This window comes from Anneissia japonica, unplaced genomic scaffold (assembly GCF_011630105.1).
Source record: "Anneissia japonica isolate Jap-2015-1 unplaced genomic scaffold, ASM1163010v1 scaffold1165_len1893470_cov193, whole genome shotgun sequence".
Classification (NCBI taxonomy): domain Eukaryota; kingdom Metazoa; phylum Echinodermata; class Crinoidea; order Comatulida; family Comatulidae; genus Anneissia; species Anneissia japonica.
Window position 1 is genome coordinate 176,553 of NW_022709613.1, and position 27,684 is coordinate 204,236.

The 27,684-nt window shown below is 34.3% G+C and overlaps 1 protein-coding gene across 1 annotated transcript; it reads right to left on the bottom strand.

Annotated features, from left to right (window-relative positions):
* Positions 1–270: 270 nt before the first annotated feature.
* On the bottom strand, positions 271–27,527 carry LOC117106848 (RNA-binding protein 12-like). Its single transcript, XM_033248321.1, has 3 exons — positions 27,352–27,527; positions 2,658–6,433; positions 271–2,401 (listed from the first exon to the last, which is right to left on the bottom strand). The coding sequence occupies exons 2-3, from the start codon at positions 6,423–6,425 to the stop codon at positions 2,381–2,383; spliced, it is 3,789 nt and encodes a 1,262-aa protein (XP_033104212.1). The 5' UTR covers positions 6,426–6,433; positions 27,352–27,527; the 3' UTR covers positions 271–2,380.
* Positions 27,528–27,684: the final 157 nt, after the last annotated feature.

A 27,684-nucleotide genomic window follows, 5' to 3' on the forward strand; every position in this document is an offset into this window, starting at 1 on the left:
AGGTCCCAGGTTCAATTCCCCTCACTGCTAAGTAAATTTCAGTGATCAATGTCACAAAATCGCTGTTTCTACATGAAGCAGACCACTTAAAGTGCAAAATATAATCTTTGAAACATAGAGAAGCTGATAATGGCAGAATTTTCAGTGACTCAACAGCTGCAGGATTGATATTATGCAAGTCCCCCAAGTCTTATCTTCTGATTTTGTAATTAATATTCTTGTGATTTTTAAAATATACGAGTGAAAAAAAATAATTATAAAACCAAAAAATATGACTCAAATCAACTCTGATTTATTGACTACACAAACGTGACAGTTTAAAACATTCTGAAATTGCTACATTTATTGATTTCTTGATTAAATTGCTTCAGTTACTATAGCAACACCATGCCCCAGTTTTTGTAATTACAGGTACTGTACTTCTGATGTTGGTTGGGTCATGTAAAAACACAAAAAAAACAAACAAAGCTTCTCATCCTATCTTGCATCATGTACTTTCCACATGTAAAATAAACAAAGCTTAATTCTTTAAATCATGTATAACTTGCAAGTCTAGAACAATTATGTTTTTTATTGAAATGCAATAACGTTTTTATGATTTTTCTTTTTCAAAATTTATATTTCAATAGCACAATACAGCATTAATATACAGTCCCAAAAAAGACATTCAATTAATTTAAAGTATGGTGAAGGCAAAGGAATGACCTATATATTTTGAAGATCAAAAAAGGAGAATTATGTACATATCACTTTAAATCACTTTCCACTAACACAAAATAAGTAAAAACTTTTGTTTTTTTCAAACTAAATTGCAGGTAACTACCCATTTGCTCCTAATTGTGTGTATAACTAAATGATCAGTTAATAGCATTGTTTACTGTTTCCAAGTCACATTTTAACAGTTATTATGATAACATTCATAACTTTAAAATTACAGATTTTCAAACACCTAAAACTATTTACATTTAATTTCTGTTGTGATAAAAATTAGTGGGTAGATACTAAAAACCAAATTGCTATCAGTGATAAAAAAAAACAATAACATAAACAGTAATACAGTATCAATGATAACCAATGAAATAAAGCACTATTTACAATTCGTTATATTTACAATAGTCCCTTTTTTTATGATGTTTTTAATAAGTAGAATGTTTGCTTATCTATTTTCGTTTTAGATTACCGTATTTATTTGAATAAATGCCCTGCTTTGAATTAATGCTTCCCTTCAATAAACGCCCCAGGTGTTACCTACTGAATAATAAATGTCCTGGAGTATTTATTCAAATAAATACGGTATTTTAGATAAGGTGGTTTCTTCACCATTTAAGGATGAAGATAGCAACATGTTATAGAAATAAAAATATATGTTAAAATTATACTGACCATGGCTGCTTATTTTCAGTAATAAGACTTTTTAAGACCACCTTTAAAATTTGGTGTGATGACAAAGTACAGTAACAGTTTCAGCATGTTAAAATAATTTTAAGGTTGTTTTCAAAATATGATTTGCATTAAAAACAAATTGTGGTTTGTTGGTAAAGATGCTTCTCTCAATTGCTATTAAATTGGGTTCAATTCAGGCAACAAATGCAAAGATTATTTTTTTCAACTAGAGTTCATCCTTTAATTCAAGGCCTATAAAATTCAAAGACCCCTCTAATTTAGAGACTATGCAAGCAGCATCTTCAACCTATTGACACAAATCTATCTCATCAATTGGAAATTGAAACCCAAGACCACCCTACATTTTCATTGTCTCAAAGGTGAAGTTGAATTTGAGGGTGAGTTGTTGAGTATCAATATTCTCAAAATAACAAATTTTGGTGGACAGACCACCCATATTTCATAAGGTGTAATTGGATGCATGTACCAATACTATGGGTGGGTCCACGAACTTATTCATTTAACAAGCAGAGATGAAGAAGGTTGTCCCCTTGGTTGTACCCTTGGCTGTATGCTTGCTTTTCTGAATTAGAAGGGGATACTTTTTGAGGATGATAGGCCCCGTTGCTATAGGTTAATATGTGCATAAAAAATAACAAGCCAATAGAAAATAAAGATTAATTCAACCTGGAATACATACTGTAATGACCAAATAGAAACAAAACTATTCAACTTTCTTAGCTGTAACTTCACTGCTCTAGCCTCTTCATTCCTATTCCCTAAACACTGATTTCATATTACTGTATGTAGCATCTGTTATTATATCATGGATGTTTTATGATGTTGGGAAAAAAATTTTGATGAACTGATTATAGTGTTGTTAACCGTACACAACATCAAACATATTTTAAAAAACGTGGAAGAATTAATTTGACAATGCTGATATTACAGTACAGTATCAAGGTATTGTAGCTGGATGGTAGTTTGGGTTGACATCTCACATAACACCAGGTGGGGGCTGTAAGAAATAAGCCATTCAATTAAGAATTATACTTACAAATTTAAATCATATGTTGGACATATATTGGAGAGAATTTGAGACAGAAAGACAATTTGACTAAGTACAATAATCCATTATGGGGATCTCGTAAAATGTTTTAACAGACACTACTATACAAATTTAATAATTTAATATTTTGTTGACTTAAATTTAAAACATTTGAAAAGTATATTAAAAATATGAAATTAAACTTTTAAAAGATAAAACCATGTACCTGTGTAAGCTTTAGACCAATTGGCCTCCCTCCATACATAGCACCATTCAGCTCTTCCAAGGCAGACCTAGTTAGCATTGGCGTTGGGAATGCAATCAGGGCATCTCCTGTGGGCTGACCAGAGTTGCTGAAATGCAGCCTAACAGAGTTTGGAAGGGGTGAGAAATCCTGGAAGAAATTTAAGATGGCCGGTATGCCAATATCTATAGGCAGATTGGTAATACCGATGACACAGTTATTGTTGCCAAGCTTCTGGATGTTCACTTCTGGTGGACCTTTCTTTTCTTCACCAGGCATGCGAGGACCACTATGAGGCTGTCTGGGAGGTCCTCCCTGTACCAAACCAGGCCTACCTGGTCGTGATAACCTTGGAGGCCCCATGCCTGGTCTCATATGTAATGGCCCTCCAAACCTTGGCATTAAAGGTTGTGGTCCACTAGGACCATGTCGTTGTGGTCCTGAATGGGGAATTCTGTCATCTGAATCTCTATTGACTTGTCTTCTATCATTTAAACGATTAGCTTGATTTGCAATGGCTTCTTCAAAGGCCTCACGACTTGCAGCAGTTACTGTTATATTCCTTCCTCTTATGGGATTTTCATTGCGAGCTTTAGCTCTAGTAGCATCTGATTCATTTACAAATTCCACAAAGACAACCCCAGTTGATTTTCCAGCATTTATGCCATCCACATGTCGAATAAAATTGATCCCTCTTCGTGCAATTTGGCAACCATTAAAGAACGAGAATATTTCATCCAGAGTACACACATACGGTACGTTCTCCATCTTCACTACATTACACTGCTCTGCTTTTTTACCATTCTCAGTTTGTTTCTGCGGTGAATTAGTGACAGGTGTGACTTTAGCTGATGAGGTGGTACTATCCATCAATCGTTTCTTATACTCTTTTACTCTTACTTCCATGATCTCTTTAGGGATATTGTAGATATCGATAACATTATGACCAATAGTGCTCCCTGTTTTTTTGCATGCATTTTGTGCATCTTGCTCTGAAGCAAAGTTAACATAGCATTGTCCTGTGGTTTTCCCAGTCTTGCTATCATATGGTATGAATACGCCTTCTGAAGCAACTTGTAATCCTTTGAAGAACTGGTATATATCTTCAGTCTGGCATTCAAATGGAATTCCTTTTATTTCTACACACATGCTTCGAATTGGGGATCGTGACCTGTCACGATGTGAACGAGATGATTTTGATGGTGACCTTCTTCGATCCCTGTCAGAATGATCATTACGGGTAGTATATGGTCCATTATGAACATGCTTATCTCTAGTTGGTACTCTATCTTTAGAACGCTCATCACCAGAGCTATTTTTGTCCCTTCCTTCTTTTGATCTTGTTCTGTCAGATCTATTTCTTTCTCTAGAAGATCCACGGTCAGAACTGCCTCTATCTCTATCTTTATTCCGTACATAACTGGTTTCTGAAGTTGGTACTTTGTCTCTCATATCTGGTGTAGTTGTTCGGCTTTGCAGATTCTCTGGTTCTCTTTGGCTTAATCTGCTTTGCTTTTCCTTTTCACTTGGACCATCAGACCTTCCCTTGTCTTTTTCACCTGGACGTTCAGGCCGCTTTCGTTCCCTGTCAAATCCACCATCCCTATCTGTTGGACCACCTGGATGCCTATAGTCTCTTTCAAACTGACCTTCTAATCTTCCTCTGTCCCTTTCGAACATGGGTCCATCTGGGCGCCCACGTTCCCTGTCAAAATAACCTGGTGCACGCCCATGATCCTTTTCAAAGGGTGCCTCTGGCCTTCCTCTTTCCCACTCATATTTACCTTCTGGAGCTCTAACATCCCTGCCCATTGGGCCAATTTGTCGTCCTGAGTCTCTCTCAAATGGTGCTGGAAGCCTTCCAAGAGGCATTTCAGGTCTGCCATGTAAATCTGCAGGGATTCTATTGCCAAATTCATCAAACTCCATTCTGTCTCCACCGTAACGTCCAGTTGGCTGGCCTCTTTTTCCATGTAAAACACCTGGCATACCTGCCTCCATGGGATTTTCATCCTCATCCCTAAATCGTGGGTGGGGCATACCAGGACCCCTCTCTCTTCCAATTGGGCCTCCTTCTCTGCTGCCTGGATGAAAGCCTTCTCTTCCTGGCCCTCCTTCATGATCTCTAAAATAAGGACCACCAGGTCCTCTGTTTCTCTGCTGAAAATTACCAGGTCCATCCCTTCCACCAGGAGGCATATCTCTTCGATGGTCTCTATCTTGAGGTGTGAAAGGCTCTTGAGTTGGAATATCTAGAAGACCAGGAATACCACGATTTTCATCCCTTCGAAACATTTCTCTACCTCTTGGAGGAGGTCCTTCAGGTCCAAGCCTATCTGGAGGCAATACAGACCGTGGTGGCTTCATTGACTGATATTCAGCTTCTGTACATGGAATGACTTCAATAAATCGATTAGTCATATAGCTTTTGTGTCTTTTTAAGGCTTCAACATTATCCCGCTTAGAGACAAATTTGACAAATCCCTCACCAGTTATTCTTCCACGTGGATCAATCACAAATTTGATTCCATCACGAGCAATGCGCAATCCACGAAAGAAGTCAACAACTTCATGTTCCTTTACAGTAAATGGCAATCCTTTAAGGTACACCGAAAGTGACTCTTCCAGCTCGTGTTGATAAGCGATGTCATGTGGTAAACTAGGATCATCTGGTACAAGTGGTCCTTCTTTTGGAGGTCCAAAATTTCTATCTCGTAGAGGACGTCCTTCTCTTCCTGGCTCATGTGCATACTCACCCCGTACAAAGTCTCTTCCAGCACCTTCAAATGGATCCTGTGGATGAGTTGGCCTGCCATATCTTTGGCCTAATTGCATAGGGTCTTCTCTTCCACGCTGACTGAATGGCACCGAGGGTCCATCTGTAGGATTGTCTCTGCTATGATCAGGTGTGAAAGGGTCTTTGTTTCGAGGATCACCTCTTGGCCAACTCTGGTCATGTGAAGGTGGTGCTCTTGGAGGTTGCGATGCAATTCGATGACCAGGAACATCTCCAAGAAGGCCATCACCTCGAGGTGGATCTGAGTAATAAGGCTGGTGTGAATCAATGAAACTAGTTTGGCCGGCATCTCTTTTTCCATCTGGATAGGCGTCACGCTGCCATGCCTGTCGTGGAGTTCGTGTATCTTGGTCTTGGTACTCTCTTGACCTGCCTTCTGCATGGCCGAACGAACCGTTTTCTGGGACTATTCCTCTAGGAGGATAAGGATCATCAAATGGAGTTTCATATTTTCTGTTTCGTGCCTCTTGGTCAGACATTCTGCGGTCTTGAAAAGCGTCTCCTGTAATCGGTCGTCCTCCCTGAGAAGGATCAGGTGACATCGGTGAAGCAAAACTCATGTCTCTTCTATCATATGTCTGTTGCCCAGAATAATCATTTTTAACCGCTGAAGGAGCAGCATCAATGGCTGCAGGACTTTCTTTTGTAACACTTTGGGCATCTACTTGGAATGGATCCCTTCCTTGGGCCTGCCGGCTTTTTGCAATCACTTCCTGCATTTCAGATTTACTACTAAGAAGAATCATAACACGCATCCCCATCAACGGTTCCTTTTGCCGTCTCATTGCTTGTCTAGCATCTTCATCAGTTGCGAAGGCTATGAACACATCACCCTCTTCACCTCCAACAATGTGTACTCCACCATCAGGGATGTTAAGGCCAGAGAAGTACTGTCGAATGTCTGATGCACTGGCAGACCATGGCAGTCCTTGAAGTCGTAGAATTATGGCCATACCTTAACCTAAAATGAGTAAGGATACATAGTGTAGGAAACAAAAGAATAGTCCTTTAAAAGATTAAAATTCACACCTTTCATACATTGACATGCATGAGATATATAACCAAAGCAGCAGCTCTTAATTATGAAGGCTAGTGTACACAAAAATAGAGAATACCCCAATACTGTAGTACAACCAGTGCCTAGGCCTAAAACTGTTCATACACTACTCATTGTAAAAAGGTATACATTGTGTAATTGACCAATGTAGCATTGAAGCAACATCACATGCTTTATAAATGTACAATGTTGCTGCATAGGACTGTTTCTACCATTATTTTACTATTTATTAACCACAGTGCTATGCAGCAAATTTGATGTTACTTAAATAGTTCACTTCAGCCCAACTTTATCAGTTGTTTGAAGAACTGTGCTGGTAGGATTGTATCCAGGACATACCAGCAGCCTCTGTGGCCAAGCGCTATGATGCTCGCCATGACAGCGAGAGATGGGAGGTTCAATTTCTGCCAGGGGCACTTTTTAAAACGATCAATAAAAAAACCTTTTTCATTGAATGGCTATGCACGTGACATTTACACCAATGAATATTTATATGTATGTACTGTACTGCTTTCTGCTTGTAAATATCTAACAGTAGTCTTTCTTAAAATTTGATTACTTTTCATTGGGCTTATTTGACTGGTACATTTTGTTGAGTATTATTTCCATTTGACTGGTTCGATAACAAAAATCAGAGAGCTTTAGTGTTAAGTTATCCACGTCAGCAGAACACACATGGCCGATTGGTCAGATTTTCAACAACATTTGCGTTAATATAATTTAGATTAAATTAAGAAGATAAAAATTATAACATTTACCCACATGAAGTAAAACAATATTTGTAGGCTAACAGAATAAAAAAAACTGGATAGAAACATTTTTTTTACGAAAAACCCATACTGCCAAAAGCTGAAGCAACCTTGATTACGCAGCATGTATCGTGGTAGCTATGCAGCCATTTTGTTTTGTTGAGCATTTACCTATTTTTTATTCGACTGGTCATCTTCATTTAAAATGATTTTACAACTGCGCAGGCAGGTGTGGTTTAACAAACAACGACCAGTTGAATACGGCCATTATTTTGCACATTAGCTAAGCTAATAATTTTAAATAATACTACTACAGTAATAATTTATTATCAAAGGATTTATAATTTATTAGCCAAGGATTCATCATCTATGTGTGCATGTTGATCTTTATGTAAGCAATGCCATAAAGGGATTATATACAACTTATTTATATTATTAAACTTAGTTTAAATAAACATTAAGAACCAACATATTTTTATTTATTTGGTTTTTTTTCCTGGTAAATTTCAATATTCAATCTGTATTTAGTATTTAATCGTACACAGTATTAAATAATTTACTGTATATTGTATAGGTATATTTTCATTGTTCATTCATTAATTGTACGGCATGTATTGATTTCATGAATAATCCTTCTAAATCTTTGTTGGATGCTTCTTTTGTCAATTCTACATCACAACTTTTTTATAAAACAGCCCTTTGGTTGAAAACTTAATTGTGTGGAAATAAGTTATTTTATTGTAAATCAGACCTGATGTCAGAATGACTATATTACATGCCATAATGGCCTTTAAAATGCACATTTTTTTGTAACACAATCACTAAAAACACACTGTAACAGCAACTGCAAACCCAGCTTAAAGATCCCTAACCATCTGCAGTAAGATGGTCACAAAGAACAAATTATATTTTGAAAAATATATTTTTTTTAAAAATACCAAATTGTAATTTGAAATCTACTGCAATTTTAAAGATCTTTTTTTATTTACTGCTGGTTGTTTATTTTGGGAATTAAACTTCATTAATTTATAAGTTGGATTATCATAAATGTGTTTTAGAATTTACAAGAATTTATCGTCCATCAAATTGTGCCACACAAAGCATTAAAAATATGATTACATTTTATTGAATGTCTAATAAAATGTTGAGGTTGGCTTGTTGCTCTCCATTTCATAATACTTTTTGAATTAATTTTTGAGATTTGTCAGTGCTGGTTGGCTTACTATCTATACTGCTGAAGAAAAACACAGTGGATTCTAATGTTGCATTGCTATGGTGGTATTGGTGCAATGGAGGTGTCGGCATTTCTACGACAGATCGGCTACACCTATCTCAGGCCCAAACAAAATTATAGGGGTTGGCTATGTCACATCAAATTGAACTGAATGCGGGTGTGGAACATTGGAATTTAATAATGCTGCAGTGGTTTTGGGAGGTGGAGTTTTATGAAGATGGTCGTGCAAAACTATGCAACGTAAAATTTTGGATACAGACACAGTTTGTTATAGACTATGTATTGTCACACTTTATTTTCAAAAGTAGGCATACATATTGTGACATGTTGTAGTGTGATAGCCGAGCACCTGGAAACACTTTTCAAATCCGGAATTAGAGTAAGAGCAAATCAGAGTAAGCAGAGAATGCCGCAAAGATCGGGATTGGAATATGGTTATAATCAATCAATCAAACATTTCGTCACCGTTTTCACGAAGCGACACAAACTTCAATTTCGACGAAAAAGTTTTGAAAAAAATGTTTGAAGTGGACTACTTCACAAATCTGTAAATTTCACTATCAAATGTTTTTTCGAAATTTTGAATATTTTTTTACATAAAGATAAAGCATTAAACAATCCAAATGTGTAATTTATTTTTCTTTTCTAAACTTTAATCAACCTGTTAATTAGTGTGAAAAGTTTGTGTATGTTCGTGAAAACGATCAGAATAAACACAGCAAATGTTGTTTACACGTAGAGTGAAGTTTGTGCCTCTTCATGAAAACGGTGCGCACTGTACGCGCACCCGTTGTTAAGGTACAAACTTGCACAAACTGTATTTTAGCTATGTGCTAACCATTGTAGTCAAGGACCAAAACAGGCCTACAATCTCAGCTTATCCTTCTTTATTCATTATGTTTACGAATAATTCCACATTTGATGCACGTGTATAGACCAATCCCAAGCTGTACTGCAAGAAGGGTACCGCTATGCCTAGGTAAGCTAGGAAAATCTCTTGCCTAACGATCACAACGCCGCACACGCGCCCTTTAATAAACGAAAAATCCATTTTTCTTGGTTTGTGCACAATGGCTAATTAGCTTTAGCTAATTAGTGTAGTTCCACTCTTAAAAATTAGATGAAAAGGTAAAGTTCGATGTACATAATGAAAATGTGAAAAAAAAAAAAATTGAAGAAATATGATTTTTGAAGTTTGTGTCTCTTCGTGAAAATGGTGACAATTTATATTGCGCCAATTCCAAAACAATGATCAAAGGCGCATTGTACCCTGAAATTTGGTGAACAAATAAGTCTAGGTTTATTTTAAAAGAATCAAGGGAGGACGAGTCTTTAACAAAAGATGGAAGTTCATTCCAAAGAGAAGATGCAGCCCAAGAAAAAGTATGACCACCGTAAGTCTTAGTAAGGAAGCAAGGAACAGATAGCAATGATATGAAGGCTGCAAGATGGAACACATCGAGGAACTAGTTGAGTGATATAAGATGGACAAGAAAATATGGGCGAGTCCGCAATTTCATATTTTTAGCCAACTGTGGATATGTTTAACAATAAGTGAGCAACATGACGGGAGCATCATGAATCACAAATCACGACGTCAGGTTTATATTTATTTTGGCCTGATAATAATTACAATGCTTGGCTGCATAAATTTAATAGAAAACTTTAGTATTAAACAATCTCCACACACTACGAATAGCAGCACTAAGTCGCGTCTCAAATAAGAGATACAGGTTGTTTTGTGTATTCCACCAAATCTCTATATATAACCGACAGATCAATGTTCCAAATTTGTTTTTGATTGCTTCATTGCGTCCAGGTAAGTTATCAAAGTTTGAAAAATGGCCTTCTTAATTATCTTTACACTTCTTTTTGGACAAAAATATATATAAGAGCCTATTATCATAGACTTACAATACAAGATTTTGGGTTGATAGGGCTTGTTTGGAAACATTGTTTTTTAGTCTATAATCATTGGGCAATTTCACTAAATACGATTGACTAAACACTATGGTATAGGGTTAAGCGAATGATATAACTAACAAACAATATTATTGAACATTTTGATAAGAAAATCAACATTAATTATTTATGGAATCATCTATAGACCTTATAGTTTTCTAGAGGCACAAACCACCACTAAGCAATTGTTATTCCCCCAAAATATTATAACATATAAATTGGATTACCAGTATTTTTGCAATATTTCAAAATGAGCAAATAGAAGATTTTTCTGTTATGTGGCATCTATAATGTCAGTAAGATAAATGACTACGAGAGTAGAGATTGCAGTAAATAATTCCACAGATTGTGAAAAAAACTTGTACTGTAGGTCTTTATTTTATGTAAAATGTTTATTATTCTGCACTAAATATGTAGATCTTTAGCTGTGTATGCTTTACCGAAGTAATCAGGAATGGTGTGTAAGGAGTGACGTGTAGCTCATTAGTTTGTGTGACTTTTGCATGTCTTTAGCCTGTGAGAAATGTGTAGGTCTTTAGTTTGTGTGAAATGTGTATGTAGTTGTGAATGAAATGTGGTGGTTTCTTAAGTTTGTGTGAAGTGTGTTGGTCTATAGGTTGTGTAAATTTATCTAGTTTGTGTGAAATTTGAATGTCTTTAGCTTGTGAGAAATGTGTAGGTCTTTAGTTCGTGTGAAATGTGTATGTATTGTGTGAAGTGCGTTGGTCTTCAGTTTGTGTGAAATACATGTACGTAGTTTGTGTGTAAGTTGCACGTCGTTAGCTTGCAAGAAAAGTATAGGTATTCAGTTTGTGTGAAATGTGTATGTAGTGTGTGCAGTGTTGTCCTTTAGTTTGTGTGAAATGTGTACGTAGTTTGTGTAAAATGTGTTGGTCTTGTGATGCGTGAATTGTGTAGGTTTTTAGTTTGTGTGAAATGTGTTGGTCTTGTATGCGTGAATTGTGTAGGTTTTTAGTTTGTGTGAAATGTGTTGGTCTTGTATGCGTGAATTGTGTAGGTTTTTAATTTGTGTGAAATGTTTGTCAAAATATTTACCATGTCGAAACCACACCACGGAGAAATTTTGCGACAGCCTACTGTTGCAGATACATTGTCAAAGAGTCGTTAAAAATTAAGATTAGCTGGATTTTACAAAACATTTTGTTGCCAATTTGTGGCAAATCATATTCTGATTCTTTTCCTAATGCGTGTACCTGTCTCTTATACACATCTCTGTCTCTTATACACATCGGTCTTGAATTGTGTAGGTTTTTAGTTTGTGTGAAATGTGTTGGTCTTGTATGCGTGAATTCTGTAGGTTTTTAGTTTGTGAGAAATGTGTAGGTCTTTAGTTTGTGTGAAATGTAGGTTGTTGAGTTGATCGATATTCAATTTGTGCAAAATTGCTGGTTTTCTTATTCTTCTAGTTTTGTCTATAGATAGAATGGGCCTTTATTTAATCTGTGAAACATGTTGTTCTTTAGTTTGATAGCCATATTAAAAAATTATTGTTCGTAGGTATGTCGTTTACATGATTTATTTAGGTCTATTTTATGTGAACTTTAGCCTGTGAAATATGTCTTTCTATTGTAGTATGGGGAAGCAGCTCTTCAGCATATACTATATGTTTTTTTTAAGTGAGAATGTTATAATGCAAGATTATTTTAACTCTGCATACAGAATGGTTGAACTGGGAATATGTTGGGATAGGAATGTTATTAAGAGGCAATATTCATAATTGTGGCAAAGACAAGCCAAACCAGTCACTCGTCGTAAATCCTGTTTCAGAGATATTGGTCAAAACATGCTGGAATGCTGGAATCAAATTTTTTGAAATCTATTTTATTGCATTAAATAACCTTTATATATCTATACATCATGCTATGCTGTCATTTTCCTCATATGTAATGTTAAAGCAAAAATGTTTAATGGTTTGGTATTGTTTCTGTATGAGAAATGCCCGAAATTATAAACTTTGAAGGTTGATACCTCAAATATTGTTCTTTAAACAGCTGCATGTTCAAACACTTGTAGTTTCTTAAGGAAATGTCGAATTTAAATAACTCTTTTACCCGTTTATAGCTCTCATTTTACTTTTGAACACTGTATTAATAACTAAGAATTTTTGCGATGAGTGACTGGTTGGGCTTGTCTTTGCTACAATGTAAGAAATACCCCACTTTCTTCGGGTTCTTGGCCATCCAAATAAACATTAAATGTTGTGTAAATAATTACTTTTAAACATCACCCAATTAAATTGGAAATTACTATTCTATTGTATTTTGAAAAACAAAATTACAAAAATTAATATTGAAAATTTAACTACATACTGTACCAGACAGTATTTCATAAGGTACTATTAATAGAAATAGTAGGTAGTTTTCGCCGTTAACCATAACGTTAATGGATGGCGTCATAATTTATTCATGTTGCGTTGCAAAATACATTAATTTCAGAAATTTACGTGCTCGACTACCTGGTAACTGTTATATCAATACTGTCCTACCGTATTTAAGGTATCATCATGCATTGTAAGGGGTCATCCATAATTATCAACATTTTCAAAAGTGTACAAAACATACTCTTTTCTGTTACCCCCTCCCTCCCCCGAAAGATTATACAATAAAATGTTGATTTGTGTCATTTTGAGATCAACATTTTATGTTTTTCATAAAAGAGTACTTATGCCTACACTTTCAACCCCCTCCTAAAGCGTATGTTTTGTACTCTTTAAAAAATGTTGATAATTATGGATTACCCATAAGTAAATAAGAAAAAAAAAAATATATCAGGCATTGTTCAACCACCATAACCTTTATAAACCAGCAACATGAATGCTGTTAACTAATAACAAAATGTTTATATCACCATAAATTAATAAGTGTTTTTTTAGTAATGGAAATAATTAGAAGTAGAATAGAAAAGTTCAAATTTCAGATCATTGACATGTTAAAAGAAAATTGCAATTTGACAAATACAATATCAATTATTCTTTTCACAGTGAAAAAATGTAATTATTCAGGTTTTCAACATGATTATCTACATACGAATTAAGTTCATTTCTTAAATAGAACAAGAATTAGTATATGAATTATGATCCATTGCTTTTGTTAGGTAAAACCCATTTCCTTAAACAATGATGCACCGAGCTTGGACAGTCAATTACGGTATACGACACAAAAACATGATTGTCAGGGTTTCTATACAGCACATCCAAGATTGCAATTCAACCTCAGTTGAGACACTTTTCACACATATTAATCTACTGTACAGCATTTGTGACCAGCTCTGGCAAAACCAGCCATTGTACTGTAGGAAAAATTCAAGAGGTTTTGGTGGTGTTACATTCTGTTTGAGTTCTTTAAAACCGTGTTTATTTGATGAAAATTGGCTGAGTATTAGCAAAGTTATGAATACTTATTCATTAGATATCAGGCATGTAAGTTTGGGGAAAACCGCTCCCAAAGATTGCAAAATCAATAGCTTATTATTAAGATTTGTATTATAAAAATAATTTTAATATACTTTTAAGTTAGATTTATTTGCAAAAGTGTTTTTTCAATATACAGAACTCTTCTTTTATACTGTAAAATGCAAGAACATGAAATTGTTCAAAATTCATTCTGATGCTTGAACATTTTAGATGCTTGTCAGAAATTAGAACCTGTGACAAACGCCAACAGCGGGTTTTTCCAGAGCCAGTCACATTAGCTGAGACAGCCAATCTCTGAGGCTGTAGGCCTAAACACTATATTTTTGTCTTCACTCAGCAATGGGCACCTTTTTGCACGATAATTGTTGGATAACGGCAACACAGGTTTAGGACACTTCCAGCAATGAGTCTCCTATTATATTAGGGAGCTTTTGATTGCGCAGCAACGGTAAGATTTCAAACGTAAAGTGATATCACACACTGTAGTCAGATGTCCATGCAAAAACCGAGTTCTCATCATCTGAACTCTAGTACAGTACATGGTTTTGGTCAAATTCATGTTGTGCAGAGAATGCAGAATGATTATAGAGATATCCGTCCTAGGGTAACACCATTGCACAAGCAAAAGCTTCCTATTGTTTTCTACAGTATCTATCCCACCTTTAATTGTCTGAGGCACAACCATCAGTAAGGTACTTGGAGCAATGCCAAAAATGAAATTGTAAATGATGAGCGCAACGATTTGTTTTAACATTCAGACAGTATGCATCTACCATGGGCGTAGAGCAGTCAATTACCGGTACTTCCACTTTAGTGAGGTTTAAATACTGAAACCAACCATTACGTTTTTGAATAGGAATTAGTTCCGCATTCATTTTTTCACAACCCAGGCCGAAACCATGTCTACCCCCCGTGTGTTTAAAGATACGATTTTAACGCATATTCGTGCTTCCAAATGACTTGTGTACCTCTCGGATATCTTGTCAAAATATTTACCATGTCGAAACCACACCACGGAGAAATTTTGCGACAGCCTACTGTTGCAGATACATTGTCAAAGAGTCGTTAAAAATTAAGATTAGCTGGATTTTACAAAACATTTTGTTGCCAATTTGTGGCAAATCATATTCTGATTCTTTTCCTAATGCGTGTACTGGTAGTGGTAGGTATAAAAATAACTTGATTTCTTGTACATGCGATCGGCGGAGGTGTGTTGCTGAACTTGTCGAATTAGGCCTAGGTCGTATGGTATCATACTTTTGACAGTGATTTTTTTTATTAGAAATATGTAATTGGAGTATAAGTCGAATCCCCTCCTCCCCTCGCCCCACCAATTTCAGTGTCTAAATTTAATTTCAAAGTATTGCCTTATAATAATCCAGGGAAATATGCCATGGTATACAGTATAATATTCTGCTTGTTTATTCAATGCTTCATTCACATGAGCTATGCTGATGCAACTGACTTTTGCACATAGTTCACATGTTCTGAAGGTTTTATAAATGACTTTTGCTACTTGCTGTGCCAAATAATAATGAAACACTTCTTAAAATTCATCTGTACACAGAGCTTGTCCATTCACTGGTCACTAATGGGCTTCAGCATAAAGGCAGCTCATGTGGACTAGGCTGGAGAGGAATAAAATACAGCAATATTAAATCTTGCTTCAGATTCAGTCAACATATGTGGCAAAGACCAGCCAAACCAGTTGCAATTCGTACTTTAGAGATACATAATGGCCAAAACATGTTGAAATGTCAAAATTTTTGAAATCTATTTTATTGCACTAAACTAAACCTTTATATATCATACATCTTGCCATGCTATTATATTCCCGATTTTCAATGTTAAAACAACAGTTTTAACTACTTGGTGATAGTCTCTGCCTGAGAAACGCCCAAAATCATTAACTTTGAAGGCGGATTTCTGAAATAGTATTGTACTTTAAACAGCTTCATGTTTGAATGCTTGTAATTTTATAAGGAAATGTTGGATTTAAATGATTCCTGTACCATTTTATAGCTCTCATTTTCCTGTTTAACCCCGTATTAATAACTAAAAATTGATTTTTGCTACCAGTGATTGGTTTGGCTTGTCTTTGCCACATATTACCTTTTGTATGTACAATGCAAATCTAAATGAAACATCAGGAATACTTTGTGGGGGAGTACCTTTATAGTACTCTAAAAACATCAGCCTTGGCAACAATTAAAAGGGATGTGAACTTTTTTCTAGTGGGTTACTTAAATTATTTATCATGTCACATTATTATTACCGTACTTAAAAAGATATAATTTCAGGCTCAGTTCTCACAATAGTAAAGAATGAAAAAAGAAATTAAAAATAAAATATGTTCTGGACATCGATCGTGTAGTCCACAACCTACAGTAATCTAAATATTCAAGATTGTTTTCAGCTATCACTGCAGTGTGTAAAAACAATTTTTAAGTCATTAATTACTTGTATCTACTATTTTAGGGTAAAGTATATCTTCCAAAATATTTGAATCACTATAAGAGAACATTTACAGTTAATATGTAAATCTGGATTACCTAAGCAACGCATACTGAAATTGCCTAAAAGCTTGCTGCTCAGGAAGTCACAAATTAAAGCATTCACACTATTCAGAGGAAATCATCAAAACTTATTGATTAGGTGAGACTTTTTTTAATTCCTAGTTTCACATACTTATGTTTTTAAAGGTCATCGGAGGAGGGTGGAATAAAAATAAAATTTTGTTTTCTTATTTGGCAAATAGTTTTGCCAAAACAGAGGGGAAAAATAAAAATAAAATGTTATTGGTGAATGTAAAATGAGATGGTTAAATGCTTCAAATTTATATAATTAGGAAGAAATATACATTTTGGCTATGTTCTCACACGGCAGCTAAAGGTTACCAGGATCCGGATCCTGCTAACCATTAGCTGCCGTGCATCCATGCGAGAAAATCCCGATCCGGATGCCAACAATATGATGACCGAATCACTGGCCAGTAAGAAACTGGAAATTGTAAAAGCGTACGTGTGATTGGTTGATGATAGAAATGCCCTCAACTTACTAACCGATAGCGCTTGCTAACCGTTAGCGTATCCGGATACCGCTAACAGAACAGCGCTAACTGATTGGGCGTTCTCACGCAGGTGCTAACGGTTAGCGCTAACAGTTAGCTCCCGATCCAGATACTAGGGCTCTCGTGAGAACCAGGCTATAATCTTTGGAGATTTCAAGGCAGTGGAGGGCGTAATAAAAATAAAGAAAAAAAAACTTTTTCTAAAATTTCCATTTATTTTGGGCAAATTGGCCAAAAATAAAATAAAATTTTTATTCAAAATCATCAATATTTGCGTTATGCAGGTTCGCTAAACAATGTATAAAGTAAGTCTTGCCTTATTGAGCTGAATTTTAAAGAAGCACAATGTACGAACTTGTATGAGCACCTAACGGTTAGCAGCTTATTTTTTGTAGGTATCAAATGTCCTCTTGGACCATGTTGAAAATTAAGCTTATATTATCTTTTGTGTACAATACTGTAGCTATTACATTATCCATGTGCAGTAGTTACCAAAATTTCAGAGTGTCTGTAATTTGGTCCTGTGGAGTCGAATATTGTACAGCAGCTTTAGGAAATCTCTTGTTATAGCAGTTCTACAGCTCAAAAACTATTTTTATCAACATTTAACAGCATTTAATTCTCTAATAACAAAGTACAAATGCACTAGAATGTATTTTCCTATGCATAAACACTAAATTGTTTTGTGGCTTGAAAATAATTATTCAACAGCTACAGTATATCAGCGGATTAAACACAATGAAGGCTTAAATATTGTTTTCAAGTCGTAAATGTTTCCCCCTAATGTAGTACATTTGTACTGGTAACTCATAATGTTAGTAGTAGAACATGAAATATTTAGGGTTTGCAAAAGACAAACAGCTACTTCTGAAGAATTGAAAAATGTTAAGAAATACAGCAATTGAAAAACTTAATTTTGGTGTATCTGTGGCGGATGTAGAAATATGATTGTCAAGTACAGTACTTGTTTTATTATATATGCAAAAACTCAAATTTTGGACGCTGTGAAAATTAGTAAATCAAAACATACATTCAATACTTTGATCACAACTGTTGCTCAGGTACAAGAAATACTATCGTTCGTTTGTTTGTTTTCAACAATTCTAAACATTCCAGCAACATGTCGTCACATTCCCAGCTTTGATACACTACTGCTTTCTTTTTTTATACCGGTAATCCAACTAATGGTTCCTCTATAAACTACATTGTCTCCCTTTCAAAATGTTTTTGGCATGAGGTGAAAGACAAACTTCCACAGGCAGCATAGTAATACAGTAGATATACAGTATCTGTTCATGCACAATTTCGATGAGGGTAATGATGATTCTGTACAGTATTTTAAAGCATAATGTGATGAAGTTGCCTACCATATAGTATTTGGATGTAGTACTTATTTTCAACTTTTATCCAAAACTTTACCAATGGCTCCTGTTTATATAACAGGAATGTATTTACATGGTAATGTAAATGTCAAGTAAACTTAAATGCATCGGGGTTCGGTTCTCAGCATTCTTTAAAGTGGCATCTAAAGCGATTGCGGGACATTGGGTTGTCACTGACCCACAGCTTGCGGAACAGGGCCATAAGATATGCATGGATTAGTGTTTTTTTTTAATTATCTAACTTTATACTACAAAACACCAAATAATACCATTATGTCTCACTGTGTTGTGTTTTAAATGAGTACGATTAAAATAAATCATGTTCATAAAAATAAATTTGGAAATAGAAAAAAATTTCAGAAAGCAGTTTTTAAAAAAAAAACTATTTCAAACTCTTCACACAAATTCTTAACACACCTTTAAAGAAAAAAAGCTTCACAACACTACAACTTGTACAACACTAATCGGTATTATAATTAAAGCAAAAGTCATCAGGGAAAATGTAATAAATCTCAATCTATTTCTCGCATGACTTGAAAATTAAAAAGTATTCTTTGATTAACTGTATATCTGTTTGTAAACACACTGCTTAAACTTATCTCTGTTAACTTTTGGCTTATCACCATACCCTAGAGATGAAGCAATGCTAGGACATCAAGATACCAGTATTCTTTTTCCTAGACCAATAATCAATTGGAACTTCCCTTCCAACCCTAGAGCAATTAAAGTCCACAATAAGTAGCTGAGATTACGGTACAGTAGGCTCAAGTGTGACCTACACTAGATACGAAGTAGGTCAAAAGATGAAAAACTTTGCTATTTTAATGAATAATCAACTAAAAAAATTAGAGTTACATAAAAGATCGTAGCTAATTTTTGTAAAAACTTTTGTAAAACATGGAGAATATACAATTTTTGAGTCCGCCACTGATTTCGAGTAATCACGAGCAAACACACAACTGCACCCCATGGCATCATGGATCAGTGTTTATCTATTGCCATGCTCAACAATAAAGATGAGATTCAGTTGGTCCTGGCTAATGCTTTTTAAATTGTTCTTTACGGTACACGCCTATTATGGTTCAGGAAACTCTTTCAATACTGGGGCCACCAAACAGGTACAATAACATGTACTGTACACAGTAAACATTACATTTTGGTACTGTACATTAAATGTGCTGTTCTTTGAAGCTGACTGGGTGGGGACAAGTTGTGACAAAAATAACATCATTTTAAAATGGTTTACTAACCAACTACTAAATTGGCTATAGCAGCATAACTTTCTTTGGTGACAATTAAAATTCAGAACATACCAATATATTCTACAAGTATTTACCATATCTTTCCATGGAATACTAACTCATCTGGTGTATTTCATCACATAGCCACGTTTTTGGAACTCAACAACATGCCTGTAACTAGCTCCGAATACAATGATATGATCATAGGACCTTATAAATTTCAAATAGAATCTATATTGTGCCAATACTGCAATTATTTTTCACATCACCGACTCACCCTTGAAACGTCTATTACTCACCCTTACTTTCTACAGCTACAACTTTGTTCTGTGGCAGATCCAGGGGTGGCAAAAAGGGATAGGGGAGAGTTAAGTACTGTACTCCTTTCCAGCAATAGCCAACAAATATTCTACTGATTATGAAACCATTTAGATTAATACTGTAGAGATATATAAATACAGTAGCTTTGGAATAAACTTGGGGCCTGTTTCTACTGACAAAAAAGAACGGTTGTTTGTGGCAGTAGAAACGGGGCCCACAAAAAACAGAACCGTTCTTTTTAGCATTCCAAAAAACAGTTCTTGGTCACGGAATCAATACTGTGCCAGAAATGGTGAAGAACTGTTCTTCAAACAAAAGAACCGTTCTTTGTGGGGTAGTTTTTAACTGCAACATACATAGCGGCCTAATTTGACCTAAGGTCAATTTGTCTGTAGGCTAGGCCTATATCTGGTATACTAAGAATTGTCGAAATGGACGTAATTGAGAGTTCATTTTTACCCTTCTCATTAATAATTCAGGCTTCCTACATGATTTTACCTTTCGACATATTAAGTTCTTTAATAATGTTCCACCAAGCCAGAGATAGAGTAGGCCTATCACTGATACAGCATGAACCATAATATTATAATTTGTTATTAGGAGGAATCAGTAAAACCAGTTTACTATAATACCTCTATGGTCAAACAAATCAACACAACAAATATTCTCTTTTGTTAAGTATTGTTGGCCTAAGAATAAAAGTACAACCATTGTTTTATATTTCTATACAGACATGAGCTAGTATTTGGACAGTACGAATCATCATTGTTTCTTAAAGAAACAATGATGATTCGTACAAAGAAATTCTTTGTTGTCGCGCAAAAATGTTGTTTTGTTATAAAAGATTTTATTTTTTTGTTAAAGCTTTTTATTTTAAATTACAATATGGTAATAATTGTTACATCATGTTTATGTAGCGTATCGGTCCAGTAACAGTTTCATGTGGAATGAAAAATAAAGTTGCAACGCAGTTCTTATCTTGCTAATCTGATAATCCACCAATGAGTGGATATTCGGTAGAAACAAGCCCTTGGACCCAAATATTCTGTAGAGTAATACTGTAGGTAGGTGAACATCCCAACAATTCTTTTGGACCAATGATCATCCAGGGACTGTAGGTTTATGAACTTCATTGTTACTTGTGCTGACCTCAATCCCCCGGGTATCTGCCAAAATTAACGCCACAATCCTCAAGATGTTCACAAAAATAAGCAGGCTTGCTCGTAACAAAAATTACACAGCAAAATCATTACATCCATATAAATATTTTTATCTGAAAAGATTTGTATTAGCACAGCAAATTAGCATTATGAAGAATGTTGTCCACAAGAAATTATATGTACTTAAAAGTACTACTGTACTATGGTAGTAGACAGTAGACAGCAATACAGTTAGCATCCAAACGGCATGATCTGTATGAAATTTCACAGGTCACCTCTTATTGGAAGCTCACTTCAAGTCAGCATCTTATTTGTAGTACTGTACACCTACCAGCAACACCCACAACTGTATTATTTATTAAGTTACAATGTCTTTGCCACAGTTACAATAACTACATCCTTTCCACTGCAACCCCAAACATTCTCCCACCCCAAATAAACCAATCACAATTTTAAGTGTCAATTCTGTAGACTGTTGAAAATATTCTACTGATTCCCTATACAAAAATTGTTTTGAATATGTACTGTACATTTTTCAGAACACTATTTGATAATATAAAAAGACAAAAAGAAACTTAGCTCATACTGTATTCATAATATGAACCTGTCAACCACTTCTTTGGAAATTGTGTATCGCTTTCTTAATAATATATTTACTTTATGCAATTAGGTCAGCCTGAATAAGGTTTATAATTATTTACATACAGCAACAAATTAAAAAAGGCTTACTACATGTTTTATATAATCTGATGTTCAGATTGTGCTTGTTGAATGCATTAAAGGATAAATTATGCAATGTAGATATTTCATTGAGAGCTGCATTAATAAAATATGTTCTTAATCTAGATCACAGAAGTAAATTGCTTAAATTAATATTAAGTGTTAATAATTGCATATTAATTAGGATCTGATAACTACATTAAGTGTTTGCTTTGCAAGTTTAAACATTTTGTTTCACGCCAAGTTTTTTTTGTTTCCTGTGTTTTGCTTGACCTCTGCATGTAAAGATGTCCTTTTTTTCACACCAAATTATTAGTTGTAGTTTTCTAGTGAATATTTGGAAATGAGAAAATGTTAAATGATGACAATTTAGGCACAAAGTTTTGCATCCCCGCTCACATGATTTTCTCCCGACAACTTGTTAGTTTTTTTAAGATATATATATTTTTGAACAAAAACATGAAGAGTAACTACTAAAAACAAAATTATTTAAAAAAATTAAAACATGTGTTGTATATATTACTGTATCCAAAATTTTCCCTAAAATCTAAATTTAAAATTTAATTTATAAAATTAGTTTAGAATTTTGATGATCATTTTTCAATGGATATCTGGAAATGAATATGGAAGTGAAAGTGCAACTTTCTTGTTTTTCACAATACAGCAAAATTCAAAAGACGTAAAACTGTCAAGTACATAATGCGTAATTTATGTTGGAATTGCCAGTATGATAGGATGTCTTTTTAATACTGTAGAATACAGCACACCAATTAACATCAGAACTTCTTTAAGTTGGAATTAGTTGTAGGACTTGGTTGGTTAGGTAATATTATATTAACATACTTTATACAGTATTTGCGTGGTGTAAAACAAGGGACTTAGCTACCACTTCAGACTAAGATGGGGCTGTTCATTTAGCAGTCATTGAAAGAAGAATTGATGGCCAGAGATGGACCCACCAAGCGATGATTGGACAAAATCGAAGAAAGCAGATTTATGAGGACAGCATTAAATAAGTACAGTATTGCAGTCTAGCAGTCGGTAGAGGCAGGAGGCATCGAGCTACTGTATGTATTACTGTACTAGCCAGTGGCATTTGCATACATACCCATTTTTGAAATCAGCCCTACCCAAACTCAGTAGTTGAATCCCCAAGTCAAAGCCACACACTTTCTTAGTTCTGGTGATGATCACCATTGATATACTACTGTAAGTGAAGCTTTTCTGTAGTGAGTACCTTTTACAAAAAAAAAGTGTTCAATTTTTTGCGCTAAATTTACTGTTAACTGCAACAGATTCAGGATTATACTGCAACAGGTAATTCATTAAAACACCATATCTGGTGCCACTACTTGGAGGTGAAAAGTGTGGGTTGGCTGCTTTCTGATTAATTATGCCAATTGTTTGCGATGCTACCGTAGGGATGACACTGGTACTGTAGTTGACATATTTTTTTGTTCTGGTTACTGCCAAGTTTAAAATTAAAATAATAATATCAACGTGCATGAATAAAATGTGTTGGTTTAGGAAAATGTATTTGTTAACAAAATTATTCCTTGTGATGAGGTGTGATGGTAAAAAGTTTATGCATGCGATTAGTTTTGATAAGAGAAAAATTATTCATGACTAAGAAGATTGGTCGCACGTTATCTAAGTACGCTATCCTGTCTTTGTCAAGACCCCTATTATTAATTGTGATGATGAACGATTCTTTTCTATTGTTATTGCCCATTACTTTATGATGAGAAGGTGTGATGGTGGTAAGTTTATGCAATGCATAATTAAACTTTAATATGAGGCCAACACCAAATTAAGTGACCCCATACCATGTTGTTAATTATGTATGAATAAAACACCCTGCTTGTTGTAGTTGTAATGTTTTAACTATATTTTAATGTTTGTTTAATTTGTAGTTTAAGTGTATACAGATACAGTTCATTGCCGTTGATGAAAATTCACAGACAGGCCTGGAAAAAATGTTTTTATTTATCCAGATAAGTTCCTCCAGCCCAAAATATTAGTCCAACTGTGGTGGTCTCCGGGTACATGTGCAATGCCTTCGACTGCCGGTCGTGAAGTCACACACTTTTTGCAGCTCTGAATGTACTGTAGAACAATTAATTTTACATTTTAGTTCAAAAATACACATAAAAACCCCGCTGTCTGCAAACCCAACATACTGTCATTATGGTACAGGTATCTTAACTACAAAACCACAGTAGAGTAGACATTTAACCAGGGTACTGTGAGACTGAGGATGCTGGTGTTAAAAGTTACAGTACACTTTACACATCAGAATCCATGTCTAACATTTGCAAACAGTAAGTCTTTCAATTGCCCACAACTATCACTATTTTAAGTCACTGCCAGCAACCGCTGCTGCATCATCAATCGTTACTGTACTTTCACTATTTACTAATTAGATACAAAAAACACACATCGTACAGTAGCTATTTATCTGATAGTTTCTTGTTAAATCAACAAGTGTGAACAATGGAAAGCAGATACTAAACTAAGATAAATAAAAATAGAAAACTATTGAAACTTAAAGTCAGACTCCAGAGGAAAAAGAAATTTTGATATGTTGTAGATCTGATTTTTCTAAGACAGAAAAAAGTAGTTTGATGAAGAACTGGGGAACGGTGAATGAGATACAGATTTTTGAATATTAAAAAATCTGTATCTCATTCACCGTTCCATAGTTTTTCGTTAAACAACTTTTTTCTGTCTTAGAATAATCAGTTCTACAACATATCCAAAATTGTTTTCCCTCCGAAGCCTGACTTTAATCTTAGTTTATGTGCTTTGATCAGTGTACTAACATGTTTTTGTATTCTTTGTGAATGATATTTAAAATAAATATAGTGTAGCACAATAGGCAACAACTCTCGCAGTACAACAAGTGCTATGATTCTATGAAGAAGTGGAGTGCTCAGACAGTGTTCAAAATTTCCTACAGCAATTGCTGTAGAAAGGGCATTCCACTGCTGTAGTAAATCCCAGACTTTTGCCTAACATACAGTAGGCATCCACAGAAAATGATACTGAAAAAAATAATAAAAAGTGTTGATTGATGCTGTACTGTACTGTAGAAGGATACAGTTATAAATTGCTGATAGTTAAGTCAGAGGCCATCAACTTATTGCTGATGTAGCATTTTTAGGAAATTCCAACCCTGTCAGGCTAGCCAGTTCAAAAATTACAAAATAAAAAGTGCTACTAAACTAACAATAATACCTCGTAAATGTCTGGAAAAAAAAATTACTATTAAGTTGTTACTGTACTGTATTAAGATCCATTTTTGAACACAATATTGCATTTTAAGCCTTCCAAATGAAATCACTTATAATACTACAGGAGTTATTACAGCTAAAAACTAGTTCGTCATTGATACACAAAGATGTTAGTAAGTTGATTAAAAAAAAGAATTTAAGGTTGGCCCTACCTATGTGGCATTAAAAATAATACAAAATCAGATGCACATTGAAGAAGCTAATTTAAATAATGACTACATTGTAATAAATTGGTAGTAGTCAAAGGTGTACTGTACATGCTTTAATGATGTATTTTCTCCTAAAAATATTAAAAAATCAAAAAATAATTCTGAAATTAACTTGCTGAGTTTGCAGTAACGCATAAACAATTAGCTTGAGCATAGAAATTATTGAATTTAAAAAAAAATGTGTATCCTGATTTTTATAATAATAATAAAAGTAATAATAAAAAAAATTTCCACAAACTGGAAAGTGTTTCTATCATTTTTTGCTGTAAAATTAGGGGTAAACAATTTTTAAATACACAAATTCATGTTCAAGTTGATAATCTTATAGTGCTTCAATATGAGCAAGTTAATTTAAACAATGATTTTATGATTTTTTTTTGCATTTTTCACAGGACACTACTGTACATCTTTAACACATGATTTTAAAGACCAATTTTTTTTTCTTTAATAGAAAAATAATTGCTTAATTTACATTATCATCAATAAGACAACAAGATCTGAGGCTTACTGAGATGTTAAAAAAAACATAGGTTAGTTAAATGAGTTTACATTAATGCAAACTGCCATCAACCGTCTTGTAGCATGGCGCATATTGCACACAGGCAAAAAAACATTTATAGTCACATTTAATAAAATTGCTAGTGAAACAATGGTCAAACGGCTTTGAAGCTAAACAAGTACATTTTCCAAATTCTTGATAAATCTAGTTAAGTTTTCAGTACTTGTGGGCAAAACAGAGTATAAAATAAGCTATTTTTTAAATTTAACTTCTAAACAATTTTTTATATATTCTATAGCTTGTGATTTTTTGTCATCTCAAGTCAGTGCGAGTTAATCAGACGCTGGAACTTGTAATCTGCGTTGAGGCATTCTTAAGTTAACGGCGGTAGAATATTAAAAATTGTTAATATTTTATGGTGAAACGAGATCAGATGATAAACCGCATCAGATTGCGTCGGCTTTCTCTGTTGGTAACACCCTATTTTCAAATAAATTTAATTTATAAACAAGACATTTTTATGTATTCTCAGCATGTGATTTTTTGTTGTCTCAAGTCAGTGCGAGTTAATCAGACATACTGAACTTTGTAATCTGTGTCGAGGCACTCTTAACATCCTTCTCCCAAGTTTTTTAATATTAAAAGAATCTTTAGACATTCAAGTTTTGACTGACAGAACACCTTTAGCTTAATATTATCGAAAAAACCAAAAATAGATGGCATACCTTTAAAATTTGCCAACTTGAAAATTTTCTTGACTCGTTTTTAAAAACCACATAACACTGAGTGTTGAGTGTTCATGTGTTCTGATATCAGTTTTCAATTTTTTCGCTTCAAAGTGAATTGGTTAAATTATTATTACATTTAAACTGCTTTTTAAAAATATTACTGTATATTTAAATTAAGAAAATATGAATTTAAACAGACAAAGACAGTTCATTCTTTGTTAATCGATTGTGGTTGAGGGGGTCTTGTTGGTAAAATGACTTCATTTTACTGACCACCTTTTTTCAAGAATGAAATTAATCCAATAATCATGATTTTTATGAAATTATGGATCGATGAGAATTATTGTACTATGTTAATTTTTTTGTATTACAATTTTTCATTTTTAAATTAAATAAAGTAATTAAAGGCTTCTCGTTTAAATCGTAAAAGCGTGGTTAACACGGCAAATCAAAACTCAACAAAATGGTATGATGCCATGGACCAGGTCCATAGTCACAACGTGCAGCCGTCCGGAGCTCTGACCTTGTCCTTGGCAAACGCATTTTTATGGCAATCTCAATCAGCGATACCCAATAACATAGACTATTCATCAGCTATAATCGCAAACTTAATACTTAAAATAAGCATTATCTGAAGCCATTACACGGCTGATTTGATATGAAATTTTAAGACGAAGCGTTTTAGATGTATTTGTAAAAAGGTACGCCGTCGCGAATTCAACCACCTAGCCAAACAAGGCTTGTTTGTATGTAGGAGAACTGGACAGACTAGCTTCATCCAAACATCCATATCAGAAACGCTTCTCAAGGTGTCTACCTACCTGGTCAGCATAAACGAAGTTATAGAAACAATTCTTGAATAACCCTTTCTTCGGTTTATAATTAGTTTTAAAGTCTTAGAATTGCAATAACATTTCTAAAATGAAATTTAATTACTGTCAAGACGACCAAAAGACTTCCCGAGCTGCTAATAATTCGTGAAATTAAATATGGCGATTGATCCAAATCCGAACTCTTAATTATTTTTTTAATCGAATTTACATTCTACTCAAAATAAATATTAATACTAAATAATTTTTAAAATTATTTAATAGTTATGAATATTTTGTTTGAATAAACTTAGCATTATCAAAAACTAAACATATTTATTATAA